This window comes from Phoca vitulina, unplaced genomic scaffold (genome assembly GCF_004348235.1).
Source record: "Phoca vitulina isolate PV1807 unplaced genomic scaffold, GSC_HSeal_1.0 scaffold25, whole genome shotgun sequence".
Classification (NCBI taxonomy): Eukaryota; Metazoa; Chordata; class Mammalia; order Carnivora; family Phocidae; genus Phoca; species Phoca vitulina.
The window spans coordinates 45,541,892-45,558,047 of record NW_022589728.1 but is presented as its reverse complement, the minus strand read 5'-3'; the positions used below and the strand labels follow the sequence as shown (position 1 = coordinate 45,558,047).

General features: G+C 48.3%; 1 protein-coding gene across 5 annotated transcripts in view; it reads right to left on the bottom strand.

The window, feature by feature from the left end:
- Positions 1-377: 377 nt before the first annotated feature.
- The window catches only part of VPS13B (vacuolar protein sorting 13 homolog B), a 749,374-nt gene continuing 733,595 nt past the window's right edge, over positions 378-16,156 (bottom strand). For all 5 annotated transcript variants that reach the window (XM_032421506.1, XM_032421505.1, XM_032421503.1 and 2 more), the window contains 5 exons: positions 15,237-15,407; positions 8,916-9,092; positions 6,627-6,729; positions 5,846-6,095; positions 378-1,998 (listed from right to left, as the gene is read on the bottom strand). In XM_032421506.1, the coding sequence (XP_032277397.1) occupies positions 1,750-1,998; positions 5,846-6,095; positions 6,627-6,729; positions 8,916-9,092; positions 15,237-15,407 (950 nt within the window). In that variant the 3' untranslated portion in view covers positions 378-1,749. The remainder of the gene's footprint in view (positions 1,999-5,845; positions 6,096-6,626; positions 6,730-8,915; positions 9,093-15,236; positions 15,408-16,156) is intronic.

Here is a 16,156-nt window from a genome sequence, read left to right as displayed (position 1 = left end):
TCCAGAAAAATACCATAATAGTATATATTATGGATATGGAATATATACCTAGTCCAGAAAAAGTTGTTCTATTAGAGTAGTGTCTGTTAATGATAAGAATGTGGGAACTTATTTTGGGGGAGGTCTTAGGAGGACCTTTACCCCCTATATTAATAATTAATGCTTTTTCTTGTGATCAAAGTGATACTACAGAGAGCTTTAAAAATTATTTTAGCCTAAGCTAATTTTATCACTGATTGGCACTTTATTAGGATAACAAAAACTGTTCTTAGCCTTTTTAACTCATGCAAAATTCTTGGGTCCTAATAATGTGAGCTGTATTAAACCCAGGAATTGGCAAAAACCTGCATTTGAAAAACACTTGGTGACAATACACATTTATGTGTGGTCAGTAATTCAAGGATTCCTTTTATTTTCAACAATTTATAATTCTTAGAAGTAGTATGCAAAATGCCCATAAAAGATAACAATAATTAATACATATTTACATTCTTAAAAATAGTTACTCGAGGTTGACAAAGCTGTCACTTTCCTAAATGAGTGTGACACAACAAACTAATGGAAGAATCAGTTTTTCATATTTAGCCTGAATTGTTCATTGATGGTCTTGCTTTCTAGAAACAATGACGCAGTGACTTCTCATCCCTGATGACATGTGAGACTTGATTAAAAATTAGTGGCCATTTGAAATTGAATTTTCTTAGCATCTCACAGTTGTATATAATAGATTGTAGACCCAAGTTTGGATGTAATCAATCAGTAAAAATGTGTTTTAATCAGAGTGAGATTTTTACTGAATATGAAAGATGATATCTGGTGACCCAAGATCTTGATAAAAACCTATCCTTAAATGCAAAAATAGTATCAGACATTGGGAATATTTTGTGTTTGAGCAATTCAGAATAAACTGTTTGGATTGGTTCACTGTTAAGGTTAACATTGGGGTTCCTTACTCCCCTGCAGTAATCCAGGGCAGTATGAATATCCTTCTGCTAAACCCTTTCCACAAGAGAGTGTCATAGGGAATTCCTAGTAGTAGGTTTTCTTTACAGAACTAGAGAAACTCACCTGAGCCCTTTGGGTCTGTTTTCATTGGTAGACACATAAGCTTGCTTGCTAAAAGATAAATTGGCGAAACATTTTTTCTACAGTGTACCTGGACCATCATGAGAATGTCCTGTAAATTTCAGTAACCTGCAGGCTTTAAAGTAGAAATATACGTAGCAGGTTTCACTTAAAGAAGAGCATCACATTTAAGTAATAAATTTACATTGACAAATTCCTAAGCATTTAAAGATTCCAAACGTTTGCAGACAAGGGTATTAGGCAAAGACAATGTCTCAACCTAGAAACAGATGCAGTTGGGAATGAAGTTTTAACCAGTCTCTCCATTCTAAGGCCTGACCACATTTTTTGTCAGAGCAGAGTTAACAGATCTTAATTATAGTAAACAAACATTTTAGCAAATACCATTAGAGAGCAAAAGGTAGAACTTATGTATGATGAGATGACAACATAGAGATTCTTTTAATCACTGTCTCCAAATCGGAAAGGAACAAGTTTTTTATCATTGCATTTTAAGGTATTTTCTTAGTTTTAGGGAGAAGAATCTGAATTAGAGGCTGGAAAATTACCTATAATTAAAGTATTGGCTTTGTGTCCATATTAGATGTTATTAGAGCTAGTTAGGTTTCTTTTTCAAGAAGAATAAATTGCACAAGCAGGGATCAACAACACCTCAGAGGGGACTCAAGGGAACCCTTTCCTCAGGGCTTTATTTTTCACCATGGTAAATTTGCTAATGAACACTTGGGCAAAATGTGGATCAACCATATAATGGTATGTTTTCACAGTGGAGGGGAGAGGTTCCACAGCCACCACCGGGCATGGGGTCTGCATGAAAGAGCAGCTGGGGGCCAGGTGACAAGATGTCTTTGTGATGTAGTCCACAAGTCTGTTGTACTGTTGCTCTGACAGTCTCTCCCGGACTCCATCCACCTGGGATCCAAAAATAAAGAGGAGTCTTTAGTTGCCAAACCCTCGTGATGGCACTTCCATGACAAATTATTCCTTCTGTTTTTGCCTTGATACATCTACACATTATGCCTTTAGGTACTCTAATTAATAAAGCCATTTTGTCCCAAACGGTGCTTTTTATTTTTCCTCTGAGCTGTGGCAGTAACAGTGCACTTTTAGGAGTATAACAGAAGCTCTGCAGGAGACTGTTAGGACAACCTCCTTTGAATAAGCATTTGGTGTGTAAAATTCCCATGTCTGAAGTTGACAATTTGGTAACATTTTACTCATTAACTATTAAACATCTCTCACTGCTCTTTACTAACGAGCTCAGCAACAAAGAAGAAAAGTGTCTTTTCTCTGCTTAAATCAACATTAAACTGTCACCCTGAAATAAAATTCTGTTTGCCTGTCTCCTTGAACCTCTTCAGTTAGTTTGACAGAAAAAAATGTGGAGAAGAGCATCTTTTCAAACCAGTGGCTTTGGACAGAGCATTAAAAAAAATAAATACCTTTTGAACTGTAACATTTTCTGTTTTTATAAACACTAGGATTTAAAGCCAGAGAAAATAAAAAAACTGGGCAGAGGAAGGGGAAATTTTTATGGAAAAAAGGGAGGATGCAAAGTACATTTATGGTTCATAAAAGTCTGGCTCATCTTCAGTGGAACTCAAATAGGGGAACTGAGATATACTACCTAAGTTCTTAAGTGCGATTTTCTGAGAAAGCACCCATCAAAGGCAGTTGGAGCTATAAATTCTTCCCACCCTGAAATTCTGTAGCTATCTAGTGTGTAGATCATGCGGACTGGGAAGTTTCCAGTGTAAGCCACTGATCTGTGGGAATTAGGTAGCCACTGACCTTTCTGTGGTCTGTACCTACCAAATGTTGGCAAGACCACTCTGGAAGAATTAAAAACATTTTAACAAGGGCTTTTGAGTTCTCAAAGTAGTTTAGTAATGTAAAGAATTTCTAGGTTTCTGTGTAGGGCATGGAAACAGTGCAGCCAAGGGTGTCTTAAAAGCTGCACAAAGCCAGTGGGATGGTAAGGAGTAAAGGGGATGCCAGAGAAGTAAGTAGGGCATCCAGTAGAGTTTGGACCTCGAATTTTTCAGCTTGGGACAGAAAAGAAAAGCCCCCAAAGTTTCGCTGACAGATGAAAGCTGTGTACCACCAGGCACAAGCCAGAGCTCTGATATCATTTGACGGGGTCAGGATTCAGCTGGAAAGCTTTTGAATACACAGAAAGTCTTAATTGCTCCTCCTGAACAGCAGCACAGGAAAACCCGTGCTGTGAAAGGAACCTGGCCAAGGAATAAATTGACCTTCTGACTCATTTTGAGCCTCTCTCATAAGGGATTTCAGTAATGTGCCAGGCATATTAAGCAATTATTACCCTAAAAATGGCTGCATTTAACCAAGAAAAGCAAATGCTGATTTAAAAAATCTGAATCCTGCCACATTTCAATATACTGAATGATGTCATCTACAAATTAATTCCTTCCAAAATTCAAAGGAGCTGTGTTTCCTAGCATCTAAAGCAAAAAAACAGAAAAGCCATTTTATATAAAGATCTTAAAATACTTTTCCTAGTTTTCCCTGGAAGACAGCAGGTAGGGTTCTTAACCCAGCTTTACATCTGTGCATCAGGTTGGCATGTGATGGGTAGGGACTGACACGAGTATGGCAACTGAGGAAGATTATGTCAAGCAGCCCTGCTGAGTGACACCCCCCCCCCCCATTTTGCAAACACTGGATTACAGCACTCCTAAGGAAGGGTGTACTGTCTCAGAAAAGAAAGCATTTTTTTCTATAGTTTGGGTCTCTTTTGGGGTGAGTGGGGGAGGGGCTAGGGTTTGGACATAGGAGGGGTGGGGGGGGCAGTTATTTCCTGATTCCTAGGAGGAGCTCAGGGGAGAGGTAAATTGGGATAGATTCAGAGAAGGCGGAATTTGGGGGCTGAAGGCATACTGGATACCCACTTTTCTGTCCCGTGCCAGGTGCTGCCCTGCAGTATTCCTGCTCTCAGTCATCTTTTCCTGCCTCTTCCATAGCCACCCCTTAATCCTAGACCCTCGTTATCCCTGAGTTCCGATGGAGAACCAGTGTTGAGCATGGTGTCCAGCGTGTCAGTGCTGCTTCTGCGTCTAACTCCGTGATTCCATGGTCTCAACCTTGGCAACTTCTAGGAGTGGTGACTCCAGCTATCATCTCATTAACCCCTAGAGAAGCATGTCTGTTCCTTTCCAGCTGTGATAATTCCCCACAGTACCCTCCTCAAAGAAAAAAGCCAAAGAGAGAAGGATCACAGTTGAAGACAGTAAAGACAGTTTTAACAGCAAAAGCTGAATCTCCAGTCTCGGCTTAAGATACTAAATATTTCCCGAGCAGCTAAGGAATAATGATGGTCCTAGATATTCCTTAGGGCCTTGGAAGTTTCTCGTTAAGGACCAAGGACTTGAAGATAATGATACTATCCCCTGCCAAATCCTGTAGCCAGATCACTGCTGCTTTATTGTCAATTGGATCAGAAGATTTTGGCAGATCTAAAGTCAGCCTGGACATCTGACCTCTGTTTATTCCCAGAAAGTCATCAACTCGAGGCAGCAATGTACGCCTAGTGCCAAGCCCCAGCTTAAAGCCTGACTGATTAGGATCCAAGAAGCTAGAGAAATCTCAGAGTTGTTGTGGTTGGCTGCCCTCCATCTTCTCAGATAATTTTACCCAAACAGTGGTGCGAGGGAAACACAGGCTCCCATACCAAGGAGAAGATAATGAATTGGGCAGGACCTGCTAGAGGCAGGTTTGCTGTCCTTTGCTGGGTCCACTCAGGCCCCGGGTTAGGACCAGCAGGCTCCAGCTTGCCACTGACTTACACTCGTCTTGCCGGGTGGAAAAAGATGTCTGCTTCTTAGGTCAACTCTTAGAGCCCCTATGGATCAGGCAGGCGGCAGGGAGGCAGGAGCAGACAGCCATTTTCCACTGGGTGCACCTGCTCACCCCGTGCTGGACTGTAGGAAGCTGGTGCCACTCTTGTCAGGGCTCACCTCTGACCCTGGACAGAGCATCCATTCCTCAGCAACTTATGTGTGGCCAAGAGCCAGCATCCAGCACAGAAGCTATCAGGGAGCTGCCCCAAGATGCAAAGGAGCATCCCCGGGAGGTACCCCACAGTACTTAAGGGATGGGAATCTGTCCTGTGGGAAAGAGAACCCAGAGCCAAACAGAAGACAGAGCAGTAGAAGGAAAGACATTTCTGCACGAAATTTTGACCCATGAAGTCTTGGGGTGGCAATGGGGGAGGGGGTGAGTGAGACCTCCTGGTTTGCGAGCTTACGAAGGTCTGGCCTGCTGGCTGCACGTCGTCTCATGATCCCCTCACTGCTGGGGCGGCCCTCTCCTGTATCCCCAGCCCGCTGCAGCAGACTTGTGCCTGCTTGGTGGGGCAGAAGCACGGAATTGCCGCCCCGGCCCTGGCCCTCTTGTACCTGTTGGTGTTGGAACTCCGTTGTCCTGTCTACTCCAGCGCCCCTGCCCCATGACAACCAAGCCTTGTTCAGCTCATACAGCAGCTCAACCCCAGCCTTGAGCCCATCTGGCCTACTGCTGGGCTCCCCTATGAAAGGCTCCCACACTCACCCGGGTTGGGGCTTCCCAACGACCTGCATTGGCTCCCATGCCCCTTCACGCTGCTTCCTCGGACAGCCCTCCTAGTCCCCAGCAGCCACGCCAGAGGCTGCAGGCTCATACGCCTGCTTACCAGCGCTCAGCCCGCGGCTCAAATTCCCCGGCAGTTGGCCACACAGTCACCCTGTTTTCGGAAATGTACCTCCACATCACAGGCCACTCTTGGCTGCTTGAGCTGCACGGTGAGCAGGTTGCTTTGCTTGCTGTCCTGGGCACAGTCGATCTCCGTGACGGGGAAGGCCTGCTGCTGTGTGTCCTCGCTGACGCTCACCACAAAGAGCACTTCTGAGGTCAGCAGCAAGCACCCTTCGTGCTCCTGGCCTGAGCCCCTCACCAGAACTACATCCAGGGCCATGTGCACTTCTGGTCTGCCCAGAGACTGAAGCATTTTCCTGTTCCAAAGGAGAAAAGTGAGGCGAGAAGCCAGTTTGGAAAAGATGGTCATATACCAGTACTCACTGTACCAAGGGCTGGGCCATTCTCACACCGGTTCCCCAGAGGCAAAGGGCTCTCACCAAGCTGATTATTAATTTTAGCTTGAAATATAGTTGTCACTTTAATTCTCAAACTGATTCTGGTTAACAGAACCCAGCGCCTGCTGGGGACAAAGATTTCCCTTGGCTCCTTTTCTTCCCAATAGAAACGCCCACCCCCCAACCCACCCATGAGAAGGCTGGTTCTCTAGGGAATCCCGGGTCCCCTCACACGGCCTGGGCTCCTCAGTGTGCGAGAGGCCGGGAGTTCTGCGGCCAGCCCCACATGTGGGGACGGCAGCCTCTGCCGGGCTCGAGGATGCCCCTGTGCCGCCTGAGCTGCCGAACGCCGTCTTGGGCTCCCCTGGAAGCAGGGCCCGTTAGCTTGAGAGCAAAGCAGGCCCCTTAACATCCATGTGCAGTTGAACGGGTGTCTATAGATAATTTTACCAGACATATTTGACGTGGCTATTGGGAGCCTGGTCAGCATGTAGATCACTTGGCTGATAGCGCTGTTTGGGAAGCTGAGAAAGTCCAGCTCCGTGTAAAATACCTGTGGTAAGAGAAGTAAGGGAGTTTTACTAGTTGTTTTCTGGAAACCAGTTCCATGCTGCAGTGATGTCATCTGTTACAGCCATCCATAAAGCGCTACAGTAGGATCCAAAATGATGTCAAATCCTTGGAAGCAAGTGTACAGATAATCATCAAACACTGCAATGCTCTTAACTCTGGTGATCTTACGTTAGCTGCAAACTGCAAAATGAATGAACTGCAGTCCAAGCATCGACTGGACTGGCAATTAATGGAAGCATAATGCTCCTGGGAGTAATCAGTCCTGAGCAAGAGCTCCCACACTGTTACAATTTATGTGATAAAAAAAAGTCATGATTGCTAGTTGACTTCCTTGCTTCATGTTACAATACTTGTGTATCTGTGCTGTGGCTGGGCACATAAAAAACACAACACACAGAGAGATGCACACAAAGGCACATGGTTTGCCTAGATACAGTATTTAGTGACTTAAGCCAGCTGTTAAACATGAACCCACATACATTTATGAGCACTCTTGGGGTTTATTACACGCTCTCCCCGGTGCTTCACCGAACGCGGGCACCCAGCAGCGGTCATGCAGGCCTCTAAGGAGACTCTCCAGAACCAAAGATGGTACCGCATGTGTGCTTTCTGAGGGCTCGTAAATGTTTATGAACGAGGCACAGTCATTAGACTAAGAGTTAGTGGTTTGTAAAACCTTCAGTGCAGTAATAAAAGTTTTACAAGAATGATGGAAAGCAACACGGCCATGTGAAGCTCTGTTCTGAGATGCTCCTCCCGGAGGGAGAGATCCTCAGCCCTGGGAAAGGCGCGGTGGGGACAATGGCATTCTCAACACCAAAGGCCTCGATGCATGAAGTAAGTCTGGGTGGACTTTACCCCACTGAGTCTACGGCAACAGGAATACTGTTTTTATGGGTGCGTACGCCTTTGATAAGGGGGAGTTGGCCTGGGCCTGCTGACGGGTGGCAGTGGTTCTGTTTGTCCGCTTCCCTGTGAGTGAAAACGTCATTCACAGAAGGAGAGCGGGAGAGAAATGGGGAGGGAGGCGGCGAGGGGGGAAAGCGAAGAGGAACACATGTTTGCGTCTGTGTGGTCTCTTAAAGGAACCCTCCGGATGGCTGCCTGAGTGTGGGCATTCGTCCCCCACTCTCTCCCTTTCAGACACAGTTTTTATGCCCTGATCTGGCCGCCTCTTGTCAGATCTCCCGAGGGGCGGGATGCCTGCGGTGAGACGGACCCCTCAGGCTTTACGGCCAGATGCAGACTGCTCGCCTGTCTGACAAAGGCGGGAGGCCGCCTGCAGCCTGTGATGGTAGCTAGGCAGCCCGCTTCCTGACCAAAGTGAGGACGTCGATTTCAGGTAAAAAGGTAACAATCCGAGTCACCGGTCTATGAAGTCACTTAAGCGTGCTCTGCCAAGAAGGCGGAAAAGCAGCATGGGAGGAGGTGCTTGCTTTCATACGCCCCCGGCACCCCCGAGGGCACGCGCGAGTGCGGGAGAGGTCCCAGCACGCCACCGTCCAGTGCCGGGGGTGCCACCGGCCCAGCTGTCTGCTTGGGGAAGGGGTCTCAGTTGTAGATCATGGGCCTTTGCTGCCGGTGGCCCGGAACTGGGCTCAGGGGCGACAGCACCGAGTCTGCAAACTCAAGGCTCTGTGGGCGTCGGCGTGCACGCTCCTCTTTCCCATTCTCCAAATACACACACGTCACAGACATCTTCCTGCCTCGTAACCTATTTCTCCTTTCCAACTGGTCACCAGACAAAGTAGTAATCCTGTTCTCTCAGTATTTTCTACATATTGCTCTCAATTGTCTCTAACTGGTTACTTCTCATTAAAGTCTATTTTACACTTGATCTTAGCCAAAAGGCCGAGAAGTGATCTTTAATTAAAGTCTATTTTATTAGACGAACTGTAAAAAGATTCTGTGAGATAAAGCTAGTGAAATTGCTAATTGATTTCTTGGGTCTATAATTATTATAATTATTAGTAGTATGATTCTACTCTTTCCATAAATAAGCATAAGGAGATGAGAAAGAAAGCTATTTATCTTTTTATAGATTTATCCATTTTATTTTTCACTGCTTTGCCACATGAAGGCCTAGATTATCTCGGAGTCCTTGGTATAATAACGCACGTTAGTCGGTAATGTCTGAGCCGGCCTGACAGGTGCCCCGAGACTTACCGTAGCCAGTCTGTGACACGAGCTCAGCGGCTCCTCCGATGGGCTTTGTGAACACCCCCATGATTCCTTTCCCCACGCCTGAGATGACACCCTTGGCCTTGTGTCCTGCTGAAGCATGAGCCTCAGATGTTCTCTGGAAGTTCTGCATGGGCTGATCGACTATGCCAGCAATTGCACCTGAAAAACAGCAAAAGCCCCTCGTGAGGCCTGAGGCTTAAAATCCTGAGAAGGTGAAAACTTTCAATCCAGAACAGTTTTATTTGGATTGAAAATGAAAACCTACCCTCATTATAAAGTTCTTTACTCTACATTTATTTACCTATTATGTAAGTTCACTGGGCACTAAGACATTTATGATCTTCATCAAAACACAATGTTCAGACTGGGTTTGGTCCATCACAGTGAGGATCTGTGAAGTTCAGTTCAGAATTTAATAAACATGTCAGACTATTCCAAAGTGACACTCACATGCCTTTGTCCAGAAACCACGCAACACGGTTTAGGGAAGAGAGCTAACAATTGCTCAGGAGGGGGCAAGCTTGCTCAGCCTAATCAATTTTCACCAAATCAGGAGCATGAAGAAACTGGAAGAGGCCATGCCATCCCCTTTCCCTGTTCTCCCTTTTAATAATGATAGGAACAATTCTTTCATAATCTTAATATATTAATGTATAAGAGTATTGTTGATAATGCAATTATTTTTGTAACAGCTAATCTGTTTTGAGTGCTTACTATGTGCTGGGGACTATATCCAGAGTGTTACTTGTATGATACCATTAATCCTCATAATCCTAGGAGTCAGACCTGGTTTTTATCCTTAGCTCCTAGATAAGGCCGCTGAGCACAGAGAGGTTAAGGAGTTTTGCCCCAAGGTCACACAGCTGTCTTGTGCTTGAGCCAGGATTTGAGTCTAGAGAGGCAGAGTCCCAGCCCAGCTCTTCACCACCAAGCTATTCACTGATCCTGTTTCTAAGACAGGCTCTTCCTTTTGCCAGTCTTAGAAACACTTGCTTCCTTCGCATTTCAATTGAGGTTTGGCCACTTACTCTTCACTTGAGAACAGCTACAAAACTCTGCTCTCACTACTCCGCTCTAATGGTTTTCCCGGAGGGCAGCCGGGTCAGGTACCAAGCTGGCGGGGGAGTCCCTCAGCCTCCTGTGGGTCCCTCCTCCTTACTCCCCTTACTCCGAGGGGCCCGTGAGGATATCTAGTAAAGGCCTTGCCAGTGCCGATTTTTTTTTTTTTTCAGCGATGGAGTGGAAGATTCTCTAGCTCAGTAAGAGGTAAAAATTTCATTACAGTTCTTGACAGAATTTTCTGTTTTCAAGTCAAACCTGCTAGGATTAATGGAAAATGCACAGTCCCCCTGGTAGAAATTTTAGTACATGTCAAATCCCATTATGCCAAATGCCACTAATTCAAAGTCCCTTGGGTAAATGGAGATTTCCAGGTCTCCGTTAATGACCTGCTAATTTCAAGTAATATTCCCCTGAACAAAATCCAGTAAAACCAAGGCCGGTTCCTTCAGGTCAATTGTAAAGGGAATGTTCTTCATAGATTCCGTTCCTCAGAATTTGGACAGAGCCATTTAAATTTATGTATTGGCAGATTAAGAATGACCCTAGGCGACAGGTCTGTTTCTCAGCCTAGACCAACGCTTCCCAAAGGTTCTAAAGGACTGACTGGGGAGGCAGAGGAAGCTGGCCCCAGCCGCCCTGGCTGTGGAGGGCTGAGGGATCACTGCTTCAGGGCCCTCAACACACCCCATCCTGGCACCCGGGCTGGGGGCTCGCCTCCTCTTTGAGTCGGAGGACTCTGATGCTCTGCTGTGTGTCCACGAGGTCAGGAGGCAGAGCAGCTGGGAAGTGGAATGGGGTGGTGGCCGCGCAGCGCAGGCAAGAACCAGGGGGTCTTCTCTTCGAATCATCTCACGGCAGAGAGTTCAAAGTGAACAACTTCGGATCAGAGAACACAGCTTTTGTGACGTCATTATCTGATTTCTTTTAAAGGTCTCCATGCTTAAGTTCGTAGGAAAACTGAGGTAAATAATTACAAATTCACCAATAGATTAAATTATTTAAGAAAGGCCTTTTCTCAAGTGCAGATTTCCATTAAGACTATTAAAATTGAGTCGGGGGGCAGGTGGTGACTTCACTGAGACTCTCCCACGTCCCTTTAATGTGCCAGGGCTACCCCGTACAAGGAACATGGAGCCTTGATAACCATCAGTACCCACACCAGGCTCTAACTTCTAACTGCTACCCAAGCGCAAACAGGTATCACAGTGAAACTCCCCTTTGATCTTCTACTTTCTCCAGCCACCGGCCACACTGAAGGCTCAGTTACTGCGGCTTTGCTAGATAAACTATTTGGGCAGCCCAGAGAGTGGAAAATCTGAGCCTCACGACAAGGTGTTAGATTCTGAGAGGTAGAGAAGGAGCTATCAGATCGCATGCCCTCGCCCAGCACCAGACCCCGCAGGGGGAAAGCCTGTCACACACACCAACACCTCACTGGTCACCAGGTGTGAGCTGGAGACCAGAGAGGCCGTGAGAGACCAGCAGCCGTGCCTGGAGAGAGGCAGCTTCTCGTAGGGCTTCAGAAGGCTCTCTTGTTAAGTCTAATCCAGCTAAATCCCACAACCGGTAAATTATTTACTGTCATCTACTCGAGCTCTGCTCTGAGGCTCTTCTAAGTGGTGGGAACTGATTCCCAAACTGTCTCTTGGCATCCGGCCCACGGGGTGGGCGGCCACATGGAGACGGCTGTGATGTGATGAAGGGAGAGAGGAAGGAAGCGCGGCTGGATGGAGGGGAGTTTCCGTGGACTCAGCGCGCGCTGGGTGAGGCAGAAATTGGGGGGTGCTTCCCTCGCTCCCCTCTAGTTGGAGGAGGAGGGCTTTCTTTGTTGGGCAAGGGAACCGGAAGGGCCCTCCCTTACCTCTTCCGTGACTAGCTCCCCAGCCTCGGGCAGAAAACACTGGCTTACCGACCTATGAAGGTTCCTCTGTGGCTACTTTGGTGCTGCCCTCACCACACGCTGTAATTTTATTTTGGACACTTTTTTTTTTTTCTTAAATCACGACAGCGGAGGCACAGGCCTAAGCCGGGACACTAGAGCTCACCACTTCAGAGACAAGCGAGACCTACCCACAGAGTATATTAAGTATCCCAGCTTGAGGCTAGCCTTTTCCGACCACAACAGATTAATTCACTGAGAAGGAAGCATTTCTGTTATTCCTAACCCCCCCACTAGCTGCAGCCAGTCTGCGGTGCATGGCTCGCTCGCTCCCTCCCTCACTCCAGGGAAAACGTCCTGCTGCACCTGGTAGAGGCCTAATTTGTTGGGATTCCACATGGCATTACCAAGAGTGGCCGTGGAGACGGAGGGGATGGCTGCTGGGGAGCCTAGCACTGCTTCCCCCTTCAGGCAGCGGCCCAGAAAGAAGGGGATCAGGGAGGCGAGCTCGGACATCCTTCCTGTGGTATTCGCGACAGAGAAGTCGCGTCTGGGAGGGAACATGGAGTACGACAGTGGCACGGAGCTCCCATCCTCGCTCAGCACAGACTCCAGGGTGCGGGAGGAAAGGGGGTGTCTGGGGAACGGATCTGGTAAATGTGGCAAAACCTTATTACCAAGTCTGCAGGCTAAACAGAATGTTCCCCAGAGCCACTGTTTGCTCAAAACTGTGGGGGAGGCTCATCCAAGAGCCTCGGCGGCATCTCTCGGCCAGGCGACACTTCCTTGCTGACTTGGGGCGATGTGGCTGGGCATGGCAGCTAAAGACTCCCTTTGATTTTTCGAGTACCTCCTAACACTCCACGGTGTCCCCATGAGGGCAAAACCGAGGCAAGAAGGCCCACCAGACCCATAAACATTTGGGGGAAATGTGTTTTTCCTACCCTGGAACTTTGAATTGTTCAGTCTCCCCACAGCCTGATTGTTTCCAGGCTGGGAGCCCTCCAGGGTGCGTGACAGGAGGAAAGGCCCAGGCTCTTGTCCTGGTGGAGGTCTGACCTGGGCAAGTCACTTCACCTCATATCCATGCCTGGGTTCATAGATCAAATAAGATGACACATGTGAAAACGCTCTGTCAACGCTCAAGTGTTCTTTAAATACCTTTTTACTAACTGGGTTGTTAGTGTTTCTCATAGAGGAAGAAACTGAGGAAGTAATACTTTGATTTCACTGTGCATGGGTTTCAAACAATAGGATAATAGCACTAACGTCAATCAGACACTTAATTGCATTTAGCGGTTTTAAACACTGTTTCTGGGGATAAATTAAATGGTGATAAATGTATGCTTTCCCCAGTGAGGGGACTTGATTGGTCCTGCTCCTCCTCTCGTCTTCCTGCCACACATCAAGTAGTTCCGGGATGGGACGTTTTGAGATGAGCCAGGGATAAAGTGGGACACAGAGCGTTCCGAGAGGGAAGGAAGCTGGCTGGAGCCAGCTCTGAGACGCCCACTGCGACCTAACCCGTCTGAGGAGCACAGCAGTGGGCATGCAGCTCAGGGCGCACTGCTGGAGGCTGTGCTCCTGGGGGCCCGGGCTCAGGCCACAGGTTGCGGGTGAGGTCACTGCATACCCAGGAGGGATTTATGTCACCAACAGAACTCCTGAGTTTTTGGAAATGACCAGAATGGCAGAAAGACTGCGAGCCCACTGAGGTTTTGCAGACAGACTAAATGATTCCCTTGCATGGATGAGGATGTATGAGACGTGACTACAGCAGAGATCAAAGTTTTAGGACTTTCTAGCCTGGTCAACAATAGGCGCCATATTAGAAAGTGTGACACCACAAAGGGAGGATCATGGCTCCTCCCGTAACGGATTTCTACCCTCAGGCACAGGTTTGTACAGTGACGACCGGGTGCTGGGTGAGGGCGTCTCTGGGTGGGAAGAGAACAGACTGGTTGGAATGGACATGGCCCCAGGCCAGCCAGCTCAGGTCTCCTCTGCTGAGCACCTGTCAACTCCAAAAGGAGCTTGCACGGAGGGACGGAAGCTCTCCTGCCCGGAGTAGAGGGCACGGCATGAGCGGTGCTGTTTACCAAACACGGACCCTATGCCTGGCCCATGACGGACCTCTACTATTACCTCTAGTAATGTTACTACCAGCCCCAATTTACAAAGGAGAAACCCAGGTTTAGAGAAGGTAAGAACATACCTGAGGGCACAAAAAAAGGACCTGGACACCCTAGCCTGGGTCTGCTGGCTCCTCTGGAATGTGGTCCACTCCCACGCCATCCCCTGGCCTTCTGGAGCCCTCCTTTACCCCGCAGTTCCATCCCAGGTCATAAGCTCCCAGTTTCCATGCATCACCACAGAATGTTATGACTTAAACAATTTCTAGTAACTTAACCTGAGCTTGTAACATCTTACTACTTCCTCCCAGAGCCTCAGCTGGCTGTGCTGCGAGTTGAGGGCTGTGGCTAGAACTGCACACTGGAGAGAGGACAAATCCTTTCAAGCTCATCTTTTCTGACCTCTGCTCTCCCTGCTTCGGGGCACTTTGATCTCCGGGAGATGCGCGCTCCTTCCGATGCACGGCAGGCTGGCTGCCAAGCAATACAGTTTTAAATTCCTTTGCAAACAAATAAACAAAAGATACCCTTGAAAATCCTGCTCTGCAAAATCTCAGCTCTGAAGCTTCCTTTTTATAGAGTTTTCCAAAGCAACTTATTTTTCGAACATTTGTAGTATTTGGAAATATCCATAGCAATCTTCCCTTCTGACTATACCATCTGGCTGCTTGACAAACGGTAATTACTCTGAGTCAGGCTGAGCCGGCGCTCTTGGAAAAATAGAAGGCGAAAGTGGGCTCCTCACTGAAGTTTACATGACATTTGCACGTTGCCCAAGCGCTTCTCAAACAAAGGCGAGCGTCCGCAGTATCTGGCCGGGCAGGAGACGGGGCCTCAGAAGGCCGGCCCGTTGCTCACTTTCAGCAGTGAACGGCCTGGGCTGCCGTCCTTGTGTCGACGCCCCCAGGCGCAGGGCGCCTCACGACGCTCTCTCGGGGAGCCACCCTGAGGGCAGATGGGGTTTATACCGGAAGCAAGGGAGGGCGGGGCGTGGGCATTTGTGCACGTGGGCCCCCCACCGGGCAGGGCCTGGGCTGGCCCCTCACAGCTGCGCAAGGGCTCTGGGCGGGAGGCCCCGGGCCAGCGCCTCACGGATGCAGGGTGGGAAGCAGAGTGAGCGCCTCACCGCCCGCCACCGCCCCCCCCCGGGGCCTCAGCCTTGTCTGCAGAAAGGATGTAAACTTCACAACCCCCCAACCCATCCAGCGCGGGTCCCCCGCAGCCCCTTACCGAGCAGGCTGATGCCCAGCCGGGACAGGCCCTGCCGGAGCCCCTCGCCCAGGCTCTCGGGGAGCTGCCGCCGCCACTCCTCCTGCCGGTTGTAGTGCTCCTCGTCTAGCGAGAGGCGGTCCATGTTCCGCGCCAGGCTTGTGGCCAGGTTGGTGATGGAGGTGAGGGTACCTGAGGGCACAAGAGCACATGGGTTGGCCTTCTGGTCACCTATCCCGTGGAGCCCCCGCGAGTGGTCCCCGGGGAGCGGGGGCAGTGGAAGCGCATCTGTGCCTTCTGGACATGCCCAGGTGGTGAGTGATGGGGGCTTCCTCTGGGCGCTTGAAGCAACAGCCTTCAGGAAATGAGGTGAAGGCGCGCCTGGCTGGCGCACTCGGTGGAGCATGCGGCTCTTGATCTCGGGGTTGTGAGTTTGAGCCCCAGGTTGGGTGTAGAGGTTACTAAAACTTAAATCTTTAAAAAACGAGGCAAAGATTAACACTTGCTTGTAAGGGTGATAGCACACCTCAAAAGGGGTAGGACGAGAATCGCTGTTGCCAGAAAAATGCCCAGAGTTTGATGAAACTACCATCCACTCTCGTGGGATCGTCAAGGCTTGGCTAACAGAGTTTTGAACTCCTCCTTGAGCCCAGTGTTGAAGGTTAAATTTTGTTCTGATTTTAAAGGTTAAGGTTACTGTACAGAAACATTTCTACTTAGGAATAAAATGTATTCCCTCCTTAGAGCCAAGGGCAACACTAAACTTTATCATTTGACATTCTGAGGAACTAATGATCGGGCCACAGTCAAGACGTGCAGTTTTTTTTTTTTTTTGAGATTTTATTTATTTATTTGACACAGAGAGACACAGTGAGAGAGGGAACACAAGCAGGGGGAGTGGGAGAGGGAGAAGCAGGCTTCCTGCGGAGCAGGGAGCCCCA